Source organism: Peromyscus californicus, unplaced genomic scaffold, assembly GCF_007827085.1.
Source record: "Peromyscus californicus insignis strain IS unplaced genomic scaffold, ASM782708v3 Scaffold_4__1_contigs__length_199733344, whole genome shotgun sequence".
Classification (NCBI taxonomy): Eukaryota; Metazoa; Chordata; class Mammalia; order Rodentia; family Cricetidae; genus Peromyscus; species Peromyscus californicus.
In genome coordinates, this window is record NW_026294562.1 from 13,399,539 (window position 1) to 13,418,134 (window position 18,596).

Here is an 18,596-nt window from a genome sequence, read left to right on the forward strand (position 1 = left end):
AAAAGAAATATTAGGAGTATTAAAAAATGATCATTCCGTGAAGCAAACAAATTGTAGCCACATTTCTATAATTATGAACCACCTGTATGACAGCTGAAAAAGTGGCTCAGCAGTTAAGAGCACTGGCTGCCCTTCCCTGGCAGCTCCATTTGATCCTGAGAACATACATGGTAGTTCACAGCCACCTGTAACTCCAGTTACAAGGGATTCAATATCCTCTACAGGTCCAAGCAGCCACAGAGTACATATCCACAGATGCAAGTAAAACACTATACACACACACACACACACACACACACACACACACACACACACACACATATGTATGTGTGTGTGTGTGTATGTATATGTATATGTATATGTATATGTATATGTATATGTATATGTATATGTATTTAACCATCTGCACGGGACTGCATGAGTTAGTTCACTCAGTAAAGTCCTTTCATTTTGAACAGAAGACATGAATTTGATCCCTCAGAACACAAGTAAAGACAAAAATCTGGGCATGGGTATGAAATGTAATTCTAGAACAGGGGAGGTGGAGACAGGTGGATCATTGGCTCAAAATTAAATAGATGGAACCTGAACCTGAAGAATGATAGAATGATATCTGAGGTTGTTCTCTGATCTCCAAACACATGTGCATACATCTATATTTTCATAAACATGTGTACCTGCACACAAATGTACATAAGTATACACAGACATACACACACACACACACACACACACACACACACACACACACACCACTAACCTTTATAATTAGGTCACTTCAGTGAGAGAAGAGTTTTAAACAGAAGTATAAGAGGCAAGGGAAGACACAACGAGGAGGAAGAGGAGGGCAATTGCTTGTTACTGTTAGCAGTGGTGGAAGGAGGAAAGTTAAAATGTAATCTGGCTAAATTCAGAAAAGAAGCTCAACCAGAACAATTAGACAGAACGATCCTGTCAACTGCTAAATACTGATTCAAGCACAGTGTAAAACCGTTTTATCTCGTTTTGCTCAAATTGGGGGCAGGATGAAAGGCTGTCTTCATTCTGGAAGTTCTGTCTCACACATCTGGGGTCCTCTAGAAACAGAGACCAAACCATGAAACTTAAGTAAAATGTGTCTTTCAAGATATCTTAAAGCGGCTTTTAAGATAATAAAAATGAAGGAGAAATTGAATCATTTGAATGAAAGAGACACATTCCCAGGGATAAAACAGGATGATGACCACAAGGCATACACGAGCATGTAACTGGTTCTCAAATATGATGAAAAATTCCAGGGGGTGGAGATAACAAAATAAACGAAGCAACGCCCCTCTCCTTAAACGAGAGCCAGGAAAACCAAAACAAGGTATCTCAAAGAAGAGAATCTCACATTGCCCTGACCCAGCCATAGTCAGGCATTCAATAAAAGCCAAGTTCGCAGAGAAAGAGATCAACACATGCATTGTAGGCCCTGAGAAAGCAACACTCAAACACACAAGGGAAGGTAAGAGTAGTTGTCCCACATCCAAGAATTGCTTGTCCTCAAGGGTCCATCAAAGGACAAACCAGACAAGTGAGAGCTAAATGGGGGAGCTTCCCCCAAAGCCTGATTGGAACAGGTGAATATATTCACCTACACAACCAAGATCAAAACCAGTGCAGGAACAGCGGGACACAGCAGAACATGCATGTGCTAAATGACTCAGTTGGCAACTGTTGATTGGAAAGTGAACAAGGTAGGAAGTCACTACACACCCTATTTCACACTTCATCCACAGTGCATCACAAAATATTTAAGTCTACCAAAGTCACATACTAAGACAAACCCCAGAAACTCCTGTAACCATCTTAAAGTGAGTGGTGTAAGAATTAATGAGAAGAGGGAAAGAGAAATGCATGCAGCTCACTGGGTTTATCATCATTCACAAGAAGAAATCAATAGATATTGTCCCAAAATAGAAGGTTGGGTATTCTGTAAATAGCTATATTCCTAAAGTATGCAGTTAAAATTAAAATTAAAATATTCAGTTCCATGAAAGAAACAGATGGGAAATTAAGGAAGGCAGACCATAATAATGAGAGTTTTAAGTTGCCATAACTACACCCTGAGCACACAGTGGCACGTAAAGCTTATGTGGCATTTCTAAAGAGACGAGTGGCAGAACTCCTGTGGCAGGGAAAGAGCTGATAAAGTTCCAATGGAAAACCACTTGACACATGGACTACTCTGTGTGGAGCCTGACTGTAGACTATTGGCATTGTTATATAATTACAAAAAAAAAATAAAAAATAATTTCAATTCTGAATAGTTGATGGCTTCAAGTAGTAGTACTTAACCTGTGGTTATTTGATGATTAAAGAAACTCACTTTTTTTTTCAAGTTCATAGTCATTTGCCTTATGAGCAAAAATGAATCAGTCAATAGAGCACCCTACCGTCTTTGTGACATTATCTTTCAACTCTTAGTTGTGGTCTTATTGTCTGGTTCCTTCTCATCTTCCTGAATGTAAATGCTGGTGTGCTCTGGGGACCAATGTTTGGATCTTTTCTCTTTTCTTAATCCTTCAATTTTTTATGATTTCCAAATATTATCACATATAGTATACAACCTTCCAATTTGTCTGTTCATCCATGATAACCCCACTGCTCCTCTTACAGAATCTGAGCCCTACTCCATGCATGGTTCAAGGAAGCCAGGTCCAACATACTTAGCTGTATGTTTCCTATCACTCTGTCCCTGGTCAAGTCATCAAGTCTTAGGTAAAACAGCAATAACAATATACCCCAACATCCAGTTCCTGGTTTATTTTTAGCCATAGCATCCACCATCATGTGACATATTTTATAAAGAAATAAGCTTATCATAGTAGAAGATAAAAGGCATAGTACATGTTCATAGAACACCACTGTTCTAGCATCATTGTGATGCTTTACAGAGGTTGTTATATAACACAGTACTAATGCAACCCAAGAAATAGGTGCTACAATTAACTTTTTTTTATAGAAAGATAAAATGAAGCTCATTTCAAAGTCACACAGATAAGTGGGGCAAACCAGAGCCTGAGAAACAGTGGTGCTCTAAACCAATGCCCATGTTACCCACCACATCCCATGACATCTTATCTCATCTCATCTTTCCATCTCCCTCTCTCTCTCTCTCTCTCTCTCTCTCTCTCTCTCTCTCTCTGCATGTGTTTCCTACAAAAATTAATTTCACTAATTCAAGAAATTTCTGTATTCCTTGTCCTAGCCCCAGCAGCTAGAGGAGAGACCACACATGTACCTAACAATGAATTAAACTTATGGAAAACTGCAGCCTCACCTCTTTTATGCAAAGTTAAAGATTTAAGCTAATTAATTAAAAAGTCTTTGCTTATAGTATAATAAAAAATAGTTTTAGGATTTTTTAATTTTTTGTAAAACTGTGTATCTAACTGAAGAGTTAAGAATATATTATGAAACACATTGGGCAGGAGAATATCTAAGCACTCTAAGTTTGAAGGCATGTTTCCAAAAACAGTTCAGCCACATTCATCATTAAGAAAAGGACAGTCAGTTTGGTAAATTCATAAATCACCACATGCTCCCATGTTTAAAAATTTTCGGCAAAGATAAAGAAAAAAAAAAACAATCACCTTATATGAGGACCGTGGCAACCAGAGTGGGATGGAAGTAAAAATTCAAACCATGGATGCAGTTAACAGATGTCTATTCCTTCAGCTTAGCAAGAGTGAGCGCGATACTAGTTTATGTCCCAAATGGGTTGGTACTGAGTATGTCATCAGCTGGGTCAGGCACAAGCTGATCTTGTGTTTCTAACACACAGCACCCACCCTGGGGTGTGGAGAAAGCCATTTACCCCAGGCATCTATAGCACATGACGGAGGTCATGGCTCGATGACCTAAAGGCATCAGGATGTGGAGACAGTACTGAAACCCACGGGAGTGCTCAGGCAGTAAGTCCTGGGAGCAAAAAGCATCAGGTCAAGGGCAAGAATCTGAGGAATATCAAGAGTAGTGGCTAGCACTGCATATTTTGCAGGGTTTGTGTTCAGTAAATACCAATGAATGAGACAATGAGAAGGCTGTTGATATCCTGCAACTTTGAGAATTAATCCTGAGATGCTGACTTCTACTCCCTCTTTCAGGTTGATTTGGGGTGGCAGGCTACTTCTCCTGGGTTTCCAGCAACACAGCAAATATTCACTTGCATTGAAACTTTGCAGGGCCAATGGTGAGAGACGTAAGAATTTAAAATACCGTTCTTCCTTCCAGAGTGTAAAATTTCATTTGGAAAGGAGAAGAATCTGTCCACATTTGGCAAGGGATAACTCTAATAATCCATGGGCTAGAGAAAGATAATCTGGAGCGATAAGGGGCACTGAAGGTAGGGTGCACACTCACAGAGGAGATGCCATCGATCTGGACTGAAAGGCTAAGGAACAGGCAGAGAAGCTCTTTCAGGAGCAAATGTAGGGCTGTGTCAAAGGTCAAGTTTCCTCTGGGAAACCATTTGGCAGACAACTGAGAGTAAACAATGGAAAAGTGGGTTGGGAACTGAAGGCTGCCATCAAATGTCGTTTGATAAATCTATCTGTCTATCTGTCAAATGATCTGTCTGTCTGTCTATCATCTATCTATTGAATGATCTGTCTGTCTATCTATCTATCTATCCATCTATCATCTACCACTTACCTTCATCTACCATTTACCTTCCTATATCTGTCTCTCTCTCCCTTTAGAGTGTTGCCTTTTACTTTTTTCCACATTTTCCCTCTGTTTTGTATCTCCTTGAACTAAAAAGTAGACACTGCAAAACTCAACATAAAGATTTTAGTTTCCTCTACTAGTCGATTTCTTGTTGGAAAACACTTGAGAGTTGGACATTCTAAAAAGTATTAAGCTCTGGAAGGGGAAGGGACAATTCAGTATGTTTTAGACTTTTCCAGAAAGCAAAATCTGGTGATGTCTAATTCACTGCAGGATTTCACTTCCAAGTTAGACGAGCCACTTTAGACAGAAATAGAACATGGCTTTGATAAATTACTTAAAGTCAAAGTCCATTAGACATTTGACTTTTAATAACCTCAAACCCCAGCCTAACCATCTCAAGACAGCTCTGTTATCGTGAAGTGGCAATCCAACTGAAGAATTCCCTGGGTAAGTAAAATCCCCAGGGCAGAACACTGACCCCGAAAACCTTCAAAGTACAGCAGAAGTCTGGAGTCTCCCTAGTGTCTGGAACCAAGGAGTGAGTGAAGGACAGTGTCCTTGCTCCACACCTTCGCATTCTCAGGAAAGCCACCCTTGTTTCCTAGCAGGCAGCCAACCTCACCTTGTCTCCCTTCCTACCATCAGCTGTACTGGCAATACTCACCTGAATGAAGATATACTCATCCTGGACAACCAGAGAGCTGATGTCAATGGAGCGGGCAAAGGGGCCACTCCGAGTTGTCTCAGCACATTCCTGGATCCTGCAGGTGAGGTAGTGGGCATCTGAAAAAGAAAGGCAGGGTGGCATTTAGCAGCAGGGTAAGTGACTAGCCAAGGCCCCAGCAGCACACAAAGATGGACATTATAGGGAATCACAGACTAATTTTTTTTTTTTAATTTTTTGAGACAAGGTTTCTCTGTGTAGCTTTGTGCCTTTCCTGGAACTCACTTGGTAGCCCAGGCTGGTCTCGAACTCACAGAGATCCGCCTGGCTCTGTCTCCCGAGTGCTGGGATTAAAGGCATGTGCCACCACCACCCGGCCATAATTTTTTAAATAATAATGAGATTTTACTTTCTTGTACAAAGAATTTGATGTCACTACCCCCAAAATGGAGGTAATACCTAAGTTAGTCAAGAGAGTGGGGAAGGAGTTAATCCCATCTACTACTAGTAAAAGAATAAATTCACTTAACATTTGGAAGAACACATTTGAAGAAGCTATCAGAAATTTACATGCACATGTTTTACACCACCAATTTTAATTCAAGGAACATTTCTACAAAAAGACCCATATATTTTCACAAAGAGGAAAGGCGGGAATATTCATTGTGACATTATTCACAGCGATGAAAAACTGAAAATAGGCTAAACGTTCACGAATTAAAGAATATTTGAATGAGCTAAGATATAATATATGACCGAGTCTCATGCTGTTACTGAAAGAATTGCTAGCTACATATGTGTCGACAGACTTTATCCATGTGCATTGTTTTACCATGTTTTGAATGTGTGTTTCCCATTTTGTACAATTATGGCCTAGTTTATGACTTAAGAATATGTCTTTAGGTACATAGGCTTGTGCCATAATTATGCAGAGTAATGATCTCAAGGCCTCATATAAAGATTAGATATGATTACTTTGGGATTGGGATGGACTTAAGACATTATATAATATTGTAGTATTGCCTGTGATTTTTGCATAATATACATCTTTATTATGTTTGCAACACGAATACTTTCACTTACTATTAACATGAAGCTTGTATAACTATTGGCAAAAAAAAAATCTACATTTATAGTAACAGTTATAGCTGAACAACCAAACAATCTCTGACTCTTAAGTGCATCAACCCCTGATGACAGCTATCCAGGAAAACAGTGTTTTCGATTTCTTTCTCCTTCAAAAAAGCTACAAGTGTGCCTCTGTGAAGAAATCAACCTGTAAATTGCCTTAAACATAGTTACTGTTCATTTTATGGGATTCTAAAATAAATGGTCAAAATGAAAAGTAGTTTGCTTTAAAACTATACATGGAGAATCATTTTTTCTTCATACTTAATTTCCCTTTAAAGTTAAAATAACAAAGGAAGTTTGGGGGTTGTTGTTGATGATGATGATGATTATCAACAATCCATAAGCATAGCTCTGGCCTGGCAGTTCAGGCCTATAATCTCAAATAGTCAGGAGGCTGAGGCAGGCAGATCACAAGTTCAAGGCTGCCCCAGGCCTTAATGAGACCCTTTCTCAAAATAATTGGCTCTAGTTCATTATAGGATGACGGGAGCCATAAGCCTAAGCGACCCTTGACATATATGCTGCCATATTTGGGTTTCTCTCCTCTTTTCTTAGATCGAGGCCTTGCTTAAGTCTCCATAGCACCAGAACCTCTTCCCACAGATACCAGAACCTCTTCTCAGATATCAGGTGAATGAGCTGCAGTTAAGCAATTAGGCAGTTATACAAGGGTAGATAGATAACCTTCAGAGCAACATTTCCTGCTGGCCGAACAGCCCATAATTAAGTCTCTTCCTGCTTGCAACCCCTATTACTAAGTCCCTTCCTGCTTGCAACCCCCATAATTAAGTCCCTTCCTGTTTGCAACCCCCATAATTAAGTCCCTTCCTGCTCGCAACCCCCTTTGCCTACCTATATATGCCTTGAGGGAAAAATAAAATTTTGGAGCTTGATCAGACGTCCTGTCTTGCTCTTATTCTTTGTGTCTCTTGTCCCTCTCATTCGCCGGCCCTCCCTTTAGGTCTCCATTGAAGACCCCGCTGGCTGGGGCAATAGGCAAGCTGGTATGAGACCTTCTGGATTTCTAAGTAATGCTGTCTATTTATTTTTAAGGTGAAATATTCTGATTTTAATTTTTTATGGGCAATTTAAATTTCAAATGTAGTACAGGACAACTGTGTGGCTAAACAAACAAGACCACAGTCCACATGAGACCCAAGAGTGACTTACTTCCCACCTGTGCCCTTTCAGTTATTCCTGTCCACCTCACGAGGGAGACAGACGTTTCGAAGTCCCAGACCCTGACCATGCAGTAAGATCGGTTTTCCAGTACTTTTGAGTGTGCCCTGAGTGTCTCCCCTCCTTTGCGATCATTAGTGGATGAAGCCAAGGGCGGCCTGGCTTCCCTCTTCCTGCTGAGAGGAAAGGAGAAGACAGGGATCCCAGGCTGTGCTTTGAGCACAGGGGCAGCTCACCAGGGATATTCGTGGATATGTACCAGCTTACTAATTTGCTCCTTGAATAAAGCACCAAAATACAGCACACGGCTGCAGTAAACACGTGTAAAGAAATCACAAATGCCGACATGACAACCTGTGTCCTTGTCAGCCAGTGCCTCGGAAAGCTCTTCACACTGGTAATCAAAGGTGCATGTGGGAGGGACACTGGCTTATACTCATGCAAAGGCTCATTCTTTCTTGGCTATTTACTATGCTTTTTGCATTTGAACACTCTGAAAGAAGAATCAAGTCTTTTCAAGGCCACCCCAAACAAAATCAACACCTACCCAAACCTTGGCCCGTGACAAGTGGGAGACAGTGCCAAACGCATCCTACTTCTTGGCTCTGGCTCTGCTTGCCACTGTGCCTCATGGGATGACAGGTTCAATTTAACAGGACACAAGTACTAAAATGAGTTGCTGAAATCCACTTAACATTCAGGGACCTTGTAGTCTTGAGCCAGACTCAAGTACTGGAAGTCTCAATGCTTTGATTTTCCAAAACTCAAAGATACAATAATGAGCACCATTGCACCCACTGCCTAATGAGAACTCAGTGGGGGGAGAATGGTGAATTATCAGGCAGTCTTGGCTACCAAGCAGAAATAACTGAGAGTCACAGGAAGACCTTTGGGGGTCAAGGATGAGCAGGAAATACCACTTGTCTTAGGCTCCACATTCCTAATGGATCTCAAGTTGGAAGTATAGTGATAGTCTTCCCAAATGAGGGTAAATATGACTATATGTAAAAGTTCTATAATGAAACCCAGAAGGGTATTTATCATATACAATGAAATCCCCACACAAGCTTCTAATAACCTGACCTTGTTTGCTTGTTTGTTTTTAGTAACACCAGGTACCAGACACAGGAAGAGACTCAGATTGATGGATCACCATGTGACACTTAAGGGCAAGGCAGTCCAAATCCTGGGCTTGCTTTGTGTTAATTACCCTTGGATGGGTAAGAGCATATCTCATCTGGGAGGAGTCAACAATGTAAGATTGTTATCAAGATTCACTATATTGTGTATTAAAATGCTGAGCATATTGTGGAATACATTTTTTAAAATTGACAAATGCCAGTTATAATTTTACTGGAAAGAAAAAGGAAAGGAGTTTAGTTATGCACATCCCTCATATACTCTACTAGTAACAAAGAACAGTCTGCTTCACTGTCAGGGAAGAAATGTGTGTGTTAATGCTAAAGTCATATCCTGAGTTTTTATTGCTATGGACACCCTTTAAGTGCCAGGTATAAGCAAAAAAAGAAGAAAAGGATGCCTTAGATGGAAACAATAAAGGAGAAAAAAAGAGGGACATGGCTTTTGAGGTTAGACTGTGGATGGGAAAGTATGTCATGTGAAGAGGGAACCCTAGAAAATTCAATAACTTCACCTGGACTTGAGTGTAGGCAATACCTCTGACCCACATTGCCAAACTGCATGCTGGGTGACTGACTGAATGTCACCATTATTATTGAGGCTGAATTTTCTGTTCTTTATTTGAAACATCCCCAAGTGGAAAAACAAAACAAAACAACAACAACCTCATTTAGATACCCCTATGAGAAAACCAGGTAGTGATTTTCCAAATGGTGAATGCCGATGACTAATATGTTTCTAAATGGAAAACATCTTTGGCATGCATTTCTAAGAGCTGATGCGGTGACTGCATTTACAAAACTAAAAGTCACAGTCAAACGATGTGTCTTCTGTACCATGAACAGAAGGATCTGCTTGGTACCTCCGGAATATCTGGTCCAATTTCCAAGTAGGTGTGTACTGTAGCAGGATGTTTAGGGAAGACCCCTCCTATGCCAGGTTGGGCCAGTTTCCAAGCATCCTCACCTACAGCACAAGAGTTTCTTATGGTGTGAAGGGCTGCCTTAGATGGGTTCACTCATTTCTTTTGTATCCAACCAAGGTACACAGGGAAGCTGCAGGCGTCAGACACTCATTGCTATTCTGGGACACAGAAAACACTAGTTCCTTTTCTCAAGTTATTCCCAGGCCAATGACAGAGGCAGCATATTCACAAATGAATGCAACCCGGATTTGCACACAAGCATCCAGGAATTTGGTCAGAGAGAAAGTCTAACACCCTCCAGAGCCTCATTTCTTTCCAAGGGGGGCTGCATTCCTGCCAGGAGCTCTGCAGGGCTCAGGGAGACAGCTTTTAACTTTCTGAATTCAGCAAGGTGAGCTTCTCATCTATACTGACAAATGCCACAGTAAAGTCTAGGTCGGGCTTTACCAGGCTTTTTCAAAAGAGTTACCTCCTTATACCAGCAGAACCATGGCTGTAAGCATCTTTTTCTCTTTGGCTGGCTTTATAAACCTGCAGTAAGTGGTACTTAAACAGAATTGAATTCTATTAAAAGCCTATACATTTTTGTTATGCTGAATTATATAGTGGCTTGTGATTACACTTTGCTTTTGAGATTACTAAATATTCAAACTTCCTAGACATCAGGCCTCTTGCCACCTCAGAGAAAAGAACTTTCCATGATTCGTTCAACTTCCATCCCTCTGGGTAATATACATATTGTCAGAAGTTGAAAAAGTGAATTAAAATTTTGAACAAAAAGCAAATTCAGCTCTTCAGGTCTGTTCTTGAGAAATACCCAAGAGCTGTTTATTTTAAATAACAACATTACTCTCAAATGCAAACACATAAAAAGAAGCAGATTCAAGGGGACTCTGAAAACTTCTTTAGCTCCTCTAATCCTATTTGTTGTAGACTGGAAAGTGGAGCTAACCTACTTACAGGAAGTGCAAATCAAAGGATGTGACATTGATGGAAAGGCCTAATTTAACATGAGAGGCACAGTGGATACTAAAACCAAACAAAAACTGGTAGTTCCCACCCATTCTGTTGGGCTTACGACTTTCAAGCTTTAGTGAAACTTCTAATACAGGAAAATGCCAGCAATCTCTGCCTCTGTATGGCACCGGGAACAAGCTAGCAAAGTTACAGGCATTCAAACATCATGGCAATCTTGACTGACTTCATTGAAAGCTATTTCTAGTTCTAATGGAATAATCCATCTCTGGATATGATGGCTGTACGATGGTGGAGGTAGTGCTGATTGATGATGGTGGTGTTGATGATGGTTGTGGTGATGAGGATTGAGGAGGTGATGGTGGTGGTGGTGGTCATGGTGATAACAATGACAGGAACAGCATTTTGAGGTGCTCATTCTCAGTTGGCCAATAATATTTTAGGATCATGTGCTTTAACTTATTTAAATATTGCAATAATACAATAAGGAGCAGTAACCCTGCATACATCATTATCACCACCTCCAAGTTATTAAATGTCTTTACTAAGTTGCCAGTTGATTGATTGACAGATTTTCCTATGTTCCACATCTGAGACCTTAGGCGAATAGCAGAACTGGGTCTGAACCCAAGTAACTTTGATAAGAATCTGTGATCCTAAATACTAGGTATTTGGAACACAGAAGGAAAACTAGAACCTAAATTCCAGTTTAGACCCAGACATGTTATCATATATTGACAACTTAGAAAATGATGCTGAAAAATTATTCTTTTTTCCTTTATTAAAAAATTTTTTATTCATTTTACATACCAATCACAGACCTCCGTCTCATCCCTCCTCCCACTTCCCCCAAGCCTTTCTCCCCCACCCCCATCCCCTCCCATGGGGAGTCAGCAAAGCCTGGAACATTCAGTTGAGGCAGGGCCAAGCCCCTCCCCACTGCATCAAGGCTATGCAAGGTTTCCCACCATAGGTAGTGGGCTCCAAAAAGCCAGCTCATGCACCAGGGATAGATCCTGATCCCACTGTCAGGGGCCCCTCAAACAGACCAAGATACACAACAATGACATCATGAAATTTGCAGGCTAGATGGAACTAGAAAATATCATCCTGAGTGAGGTAACCCAGACTCAGAAAAACAAACATGAGCCTTCATCCAAGTAACTGATGGAAGCAGATGCAGAGATCCACAGCCAAGCACCAGGCCGAGCTCCAGGAGTCCAGTCGAGGATAGGGAAGAGGGATTCTATGAGCAAGGGACATCAAGATCATGATGGAGAAATCTGAGACAACCAACCCAAGCTAGTAGGAATTTATGAACTTTAGACCAAAAGCTGTGGAGCCTGCATGGGACTGGACTAGGCCCTCTGTATAAGCAAAAAACAATTCTTAAAAACATCTTAAAGATAATTCTGAAGTATTTTTAAACAGAGAAAACCCTGTACCCCCAAAATAAAGTGGAGTTTCATTGTACCCACTCTAATTACAGCAAAGGCCCTTGGTCTGCAGCTCCAATAACTAAGCTCCCTCTGCCCTTCATCTTACCTTCTGAGTTTCTAGAGAGTGATGGAGCTCTAAGCGGAGGTATTTTAAGAGTCAGTGATCTATGATTCTAGGGTTTAAAGTTTAGTCTGATGTACTAATAATCTGACATTGAGCTCAACCCATTTGCATGGGATGCTGTTAAGAAGTACTGGGATAATAATTCCTGCCTCTACTTCTCCCCCATGTCTCCTTCTAGGCACAAGTCAAAGACTTCCTTTCCTCCCTCTTCCTGGCTGCTATACAAATGAAAGTCTTTTAGATAGGCACATTGGAAGGGTAGCCCAACGACCTCACTCAATGTGCGCACTTAGCTGGAAGAAGCCAGATAGATCATCAGTCAATTCCATAATATCAGCTAGGATTACTTCTTCAGATGGGTGAATGTAGGAGTATCATAAAGGCCCATTAAGAAAAACTTCCTTCTGCTCAAGAGAATAGAATCTCTGGCCTGGATGAGACCTAACAGTCCAGTTAATCCATTTCAATCACCTGGCCAAGGAACCACACTTAGGAAGGCATAATCACCTTGAGCCATGCTAAATGTATGGGCAGAATCATTTTGTGTTTAATGGGAGACTGTACTTTTGCCTCCTAGAATCCCAGCCTCCTAATGTAGTCCCTATGAGCCGCTGTGAGGTCTAGCTGGGTGTGCCCACCTTCCTGAGGCCTGTAGCAGAAAGGCATAGCGTTCCCTTCTTTCTATCTCTTTTTATTTAGATGCTGGCCAGAATCTAAGTATGTTCTTTTCTGATATTTTGGGCTTCCTTACTTTTGCTCTAAAGCCTCCCTCACCACCGTGTGGCTGCCTGAAGTCCACGCTGACTTAAACAACATAGCATTTTTCCTCTTTACTTCCATTCTCCACCTCCAGGCAGCTGACGAGATTTATAGCTTGCCTGCCCAGGAATTTTACTTTTAAACTCTAAAATTGCCCTTGAGCTTAAAATTAAAATAGCATTGGGCTTTACAATGACTTATGACTTATTGGATAATGAGGCTTAATAATGGCATGGGAACAAGAGATGGTGGCATGTGTGGTTAAAGTGTGGATTCTAGAAATTTCAGGAACGTGAAGACAGTTAAAAATATTTGACAGTGTCCAGTTATACTTGCCATAGAGTCCTGACAAAACCCCTTCCTGGCTTTACCTGGAAATTATCAGTGAGGAAGAGTCCAGTATGACATGAAGCCACCTGTGTCATTGATGAGCTTTGTGTTTGCAGAACTAAAATCTGCCTAGCAGTCAATTTTGATCAACAATAAAATCTTTGTTAACAAATTGATTAAAACTATATAAAGCAATAGATGAAGTATTGCAAAAAGGCCAAAAACTCTGTCCAAGGTCAACTAATTTCTAAATGAGGCAGAAAGTACATCCAGCTTTTCTTAATGTAATATATTCTGGATGATATAGCAGGTCAAAGCAGGACATGCTCACAAGCTTTGTTCATTTCATGGGTTCTACAATGTTCCTCTGCTATTTGCTCAACTCAGAACCTTCTGAGGTGAACAGGAAATAGATAATACCCTGTTCAGAGGACATTGCCGAGAAATTAGGATTCTTTTCCCACTGTTCTCACAGCATAAAGGTGGTAGAACCCTGGATCCAACTCACAGGCAGGTGTTTGTCCTGTTGTGTTTCAATTAGATTGTTTGCATCTGTTTCCAACCTACAAGGTTTTATGTATTAGAATAAAATATATTTTCATCTAAGTTGACTTTATTTTTCCTTTGAAAATATAGTATTATAATATGATAAATTCTGGAAAGTTAGTATTATAGTTTTTAGAAAGGCTTTTTCAGATTTATTGTTTTTATTTTATGTGTGTATGTATATGTGTTGAATACTCATGGAAGCCAGAAGAATGCATTTGATCCCTTGGAACTGGCATTACATAGTTATGAGCTGTCATATGGGTGTTGGGAATCCAAATCTGGCCCTCTGGAAAAGCAGCCAGTGCTCATAACCACTCAACCATCTCTCTAGCTTCAAATGTTACAATTGTTAAAACAATTAGCTTGACACAAATTTTGCATGAGATGTATACAGCCAGACATGTTACAAAGAAGTTGTAGTTTGTCTGTCTTGATCTTTTTCAAGTCCTGTGAATGTAACTATATGTCCTGCGATTATGTACTGAACACAATATTTCAAAACACTGTTTCTTATCCTTCAGTTCCTACATTCCCTTTGCTTCCCCTTCCATGGTATGGCTGGGGAGTTTACAAGGTTCCACTCCTTATTGAGGAGTCACTGGAAGGTTATAGATGCTTGGCCAAGGGAATCATTCTGTTTGGGGGTATGGTCACTTGTAGATCTCCCATGTTCCACTGGACAGCTCCATGCATATACATATATATATGTACATATATACACATATACACATATATACATATATATATATGCAGCATTAAATTGACTTAGTGGGTTACAAAAAATGAGAAAAGAAGAAAGCATGAAGTTGGAAGGGGGATATGTTGGGAGGGATCTAAGGGGAGCTCAAGAGGGAACTGGGAGATAGATATGATATTACATTGTATACTTGTATGAAATTCTCGACAAATAAATTAAGAAAAAAATCCCAAAGGTATATACTTGAACTCTTGGAGTTCCATTGTTAGAACAGAACCTCTTGTTCACACAGATAATATAATACTTTAACCACTGTATCTACATGGTCAAGAACAAAGCCTGGCATATATTAGGTCATCTTTAAATTTCTGTCCAATAGATGAACAACATTTTTGCAAATCTCACTTTTTTGGAAAACCTGTCCTTATTAAGGGTTCATATGTCAAAACAAGTGGCCCCTAAGAGTCACCATTTGAGTATAAAATGCCCTGATGAGCTATGGAGGCCAGTGTTTGAAGATGCTAAGAAAATTACTAACAGGGGCAGCAAAATACATCACATTAACTCACATCCCCAGAAAATTCATTTCTGGGGGTTCATTTCAATGAAAGTCTCTCTTGGGACCAGAAGTCAATTCCTCTGCTCTGGGAAATAGGAATGGATATGGCAGTAATGGAGCTTGAGGCTTTTCATCTTCCCAAGCCATTAAAATGCAAATCAGGGTTGGACAGAGACCTCAGACAGATCTCTGGCATAGTCTGACCAATAGCAGCACTCACATCCATCTGCTGTCCTCACTTCCATGTGCACCAGGTCTGCCTCCTTATCCAATCCAGACACCGACCTGGGGAAGAAAGGGAGAAACAGGTTGAGTACAGCCATCGGAAGTCCTAAAAATGTGACTGGTTTTAGAGACTGCCACCTGAAATGGTCACAATACACCTAGAGAGGTAGGTGTCAGTGAGTCAATGCCTCTTGAAAAAGAGTCCATGACAGAACACTTTGAGTCTGAATCTCTGTCCTCAACCCATCTCTACCACTTTGTACCTTCTAAGAAATTTTTCCTGATTCTCCCTTCTCCATCATCTTCCATCTGTCTTCTCAATTGTGATGTTTTTCCCCTTGTCCTGGGAATTGAAAGTAGAGCCCTGTGCATGCTCATGATAGGCAAGCACTCCACAACTAGCTGCACCTTCAACCCATGACACTCTTGAATAGCCACATTCTTGCTAGATCTATGTCTTACACATAGAACTCCATTTTCCTGTCTGTTCTGTTGGCCTTCCCCCTGTCCCCAACACACACACCATCTGATCCTGTCTGTCTTTCTTTCTTCCTATTTTACAAACAACAACTATTTTGGCTATAAGCACTCAATATGGTGACCAGGACAAAATTCTCCTGTTAATAGGTTGAGAGAAACCTGAAGACTCAGGTCAGCTACGAGTCTGTATTGTGGGATATTTGGGATATTTGATCACACTGTGAAGACCAAGACTGTGTTAATAAATTCAACCTTGGATCATGGGGCAGAGCCATCAACCACTTGACAGGAATTAGATATAGACAGTACAGAGGAGGTAGGAAAAAGGATAGCGATATGCACTGGAAGGAGTAGGGAGAGACTTAGAGATTCACAGTCTTTTGGTTTGGGACAAGTGGAGAGATGTTCTCTTGCTGGGTCTCCAGGCAAAAAGGAAGGCCAACTGGTTACTTCTCGGCCCCTCTGAGCCAGCAGATTTTCATACCAACATCTGACTCTTGAGTCTTTATTAGTAAACAGAATGATAGAGACTTAGTTAAAAACTACATTTGGTGGCTGTGGCAGGGCTAGTGCCGGAGGGAATGGAAGTCTCACCAGACCACAGCCTGAGTGGTGTGGTGCTGACTGCAGGGCCAGGGGACTGAAGATGGTAGTTAAAATCTCAGTAGGTTCAGGGGCAGCCACTGCGCTGGAGAGAAAACAGGTCTGTGTGGACACTCTTTACAGACCCTTCTCAAGGAACACCTGGGCTACTGTCTCCTGCCTTAGACATCCAGGCCAGTATTAGACACAGAAACCCAGCTGCAAGCGCCAAGACACACACTGAAACATGAATGCACTGAAGAAGACAGACTCACAGTCTCCAGTACACCCTAACTCACAGGACCTGTAGGACGTGATCATCACAGGCGTCATTTCTAGGACCCACTTCAGGTGCGGTCAATGGCTCTGTTCTGTCATAGCTTGGCAACTCCCAGTTTAAACCATCTCAACACCAGTTTTCTAATTTTTCCGGGCTTCGGCATGTCAGAAAAGCAAGTTAGGAAGCAACCGTTGATTAATAGACAGATTTACTAGCTGATAGTGAGAGAGTAAGAGACGTAGAAAAAAATGACAAACAGACCTAAAATTCAAAACTCAGTCTCCACATCACTAATCCACATGCGTCCCAATAGCCCCGGGACGTTACTATATTACAGCTGCATTAGATGTCTGACATCTACACCAAGGGCTGAAGACACAGTGAAAAATGAAGCAGGGGCTTTTATGTCCCACATTCTTAGTTTATGACACCAGGGTGCAAATGACATAAATTAGAGAAACTTAAAATTTTTTTTGTTGATTAAAATAAAACCATCATATCTTAGAAGGCAAAATTTCAGTTACCTAAAACATTGACTTCCTTGAAACACTGCTTTTTCCCCAAAGCTAAACAACTGAGGCCTTACTTTAATGGGCTGTTTCCCCCAGAGATTATTGATGTATTTTGTTTTGTTTTATTTATCTCATTTGATCCTAACAGTAAATCTTGAACATGAGTATAGCAGGCATCATTTCTCAATATTTAACTGGAGGAGAAACTGAGGCATAGAGAACTTACTCATCTCAGATCATGTAAGGAGCAAGTCAGAAATTGAAAGATGCCCTGACTTCTGTATGGGGCAGTTCCAATGGACTGCTTAACTCTTACCTAGCTATTTCTATGCCCCTTTCCCTGACAAGCCCCCACTCCTTCCCAATCCACCTGGCCCAAACCCACAGCAGCCCTTCCTTCTCTGTTTAAGGAACAGGCCCCTCTGTGTTCTAGCAGTGTCCTGGCCCCAATGGTTCAATGAACTGGCCACTCATGAGCACCTCGGTAGAGTTCAGAAACCAACAGATGTCTGAGGCTTCCTGCCTAGATCTGTGAAGCCAAAAATAATGAGGGTGGATCTACAACATCGGTGTTTGTTTTGTTTTGAAGCATCCAGAGGATTTCCATCCTGGAAAACCCCACAGCCCTAAATAACGTTCCTTGGCACAACCTTAGCTGTGACCTCCAGGTCCAAATCCAACACAATACGCCAGGGTAAGTCTGGCTGTAAGTCTGCATTAGTCTCAGGGCTCTCAGCTTAGCACAGTCAAAGTCTGTTACTAAGTAGTTCTCTGTTGTGGGGTCTGTGCTGTGCACTGCAGACTGTTTACAGAATTTCTAGTCTCTGCTAGATATAGCAGCATTTTTGCAGTTGTGACAACCAAGAAATGATTCTAGATTTTGTGAACCCTATCCTGTGGGAGATAAAATCACTCCCATAGAAAGCCACTGCCTTCGCTAGACACACTTAATTGCTGCCTGGACTTTGTACCATCCTTGCTCACAATGCAGCAAAAATAAGTCCTTGGATCTGCATTTCCTCACCTAGTGCAAACAATAATGCTTCCATGCAGCCTGTGAACTACTGCTATTTTGGAGCACGCCATCTCACCAGGAAATTAGATTACACTGAACAGACACAATCAGGTCCCTATCCTTAAAGTCCCAAGGCCCACTCTGGAAACACAATGTGAACAGTATGCCAACAGAGCAAGCCCAAAACAAAACAACAAAGTGAACATATCTGATGGGGTCTGTTGGGGTAGGGGAGTATGGCTGCGCAAGGGAGGCTTGTGTGGAAATGTGTGGGGAAGTGCACGAAATAACAATGACAAATGCTAATGAGTACAAAGAACATCTAGTATCAGACAT

The 18,596-nt window shown here is 41.1% G+C and overlaps 1 protein-coding gene across 1 annotated transcript in view; it reads right to left on the reverse strand.

The window, feature by feature from the left end:
- Sorcs3 (sortilin related VPS10 domain containing receptor 3) overlaps positions 1–18,596 on the reverse strand; it is a 645,896-nt gene that overhangs the window by 154,566 nt on the left and 472,734 nt on the right. The window contains exons 6-7 of the mRNA XM_052760015.1: positions 15,387–15,451; positions 5,360–5,478 (exon numbers count right to left, since the gene is read on the reverse strand). Of these exons, the coding sequence (XP_052615975.1) occupies positions 5,360–5,478; positions 15,387–15,451 (184 nt within the window). The remainder of the gene's footprint in view (positions 1–5,359; positions 5,479–15,386; positions 15,452–18,596) is intronic.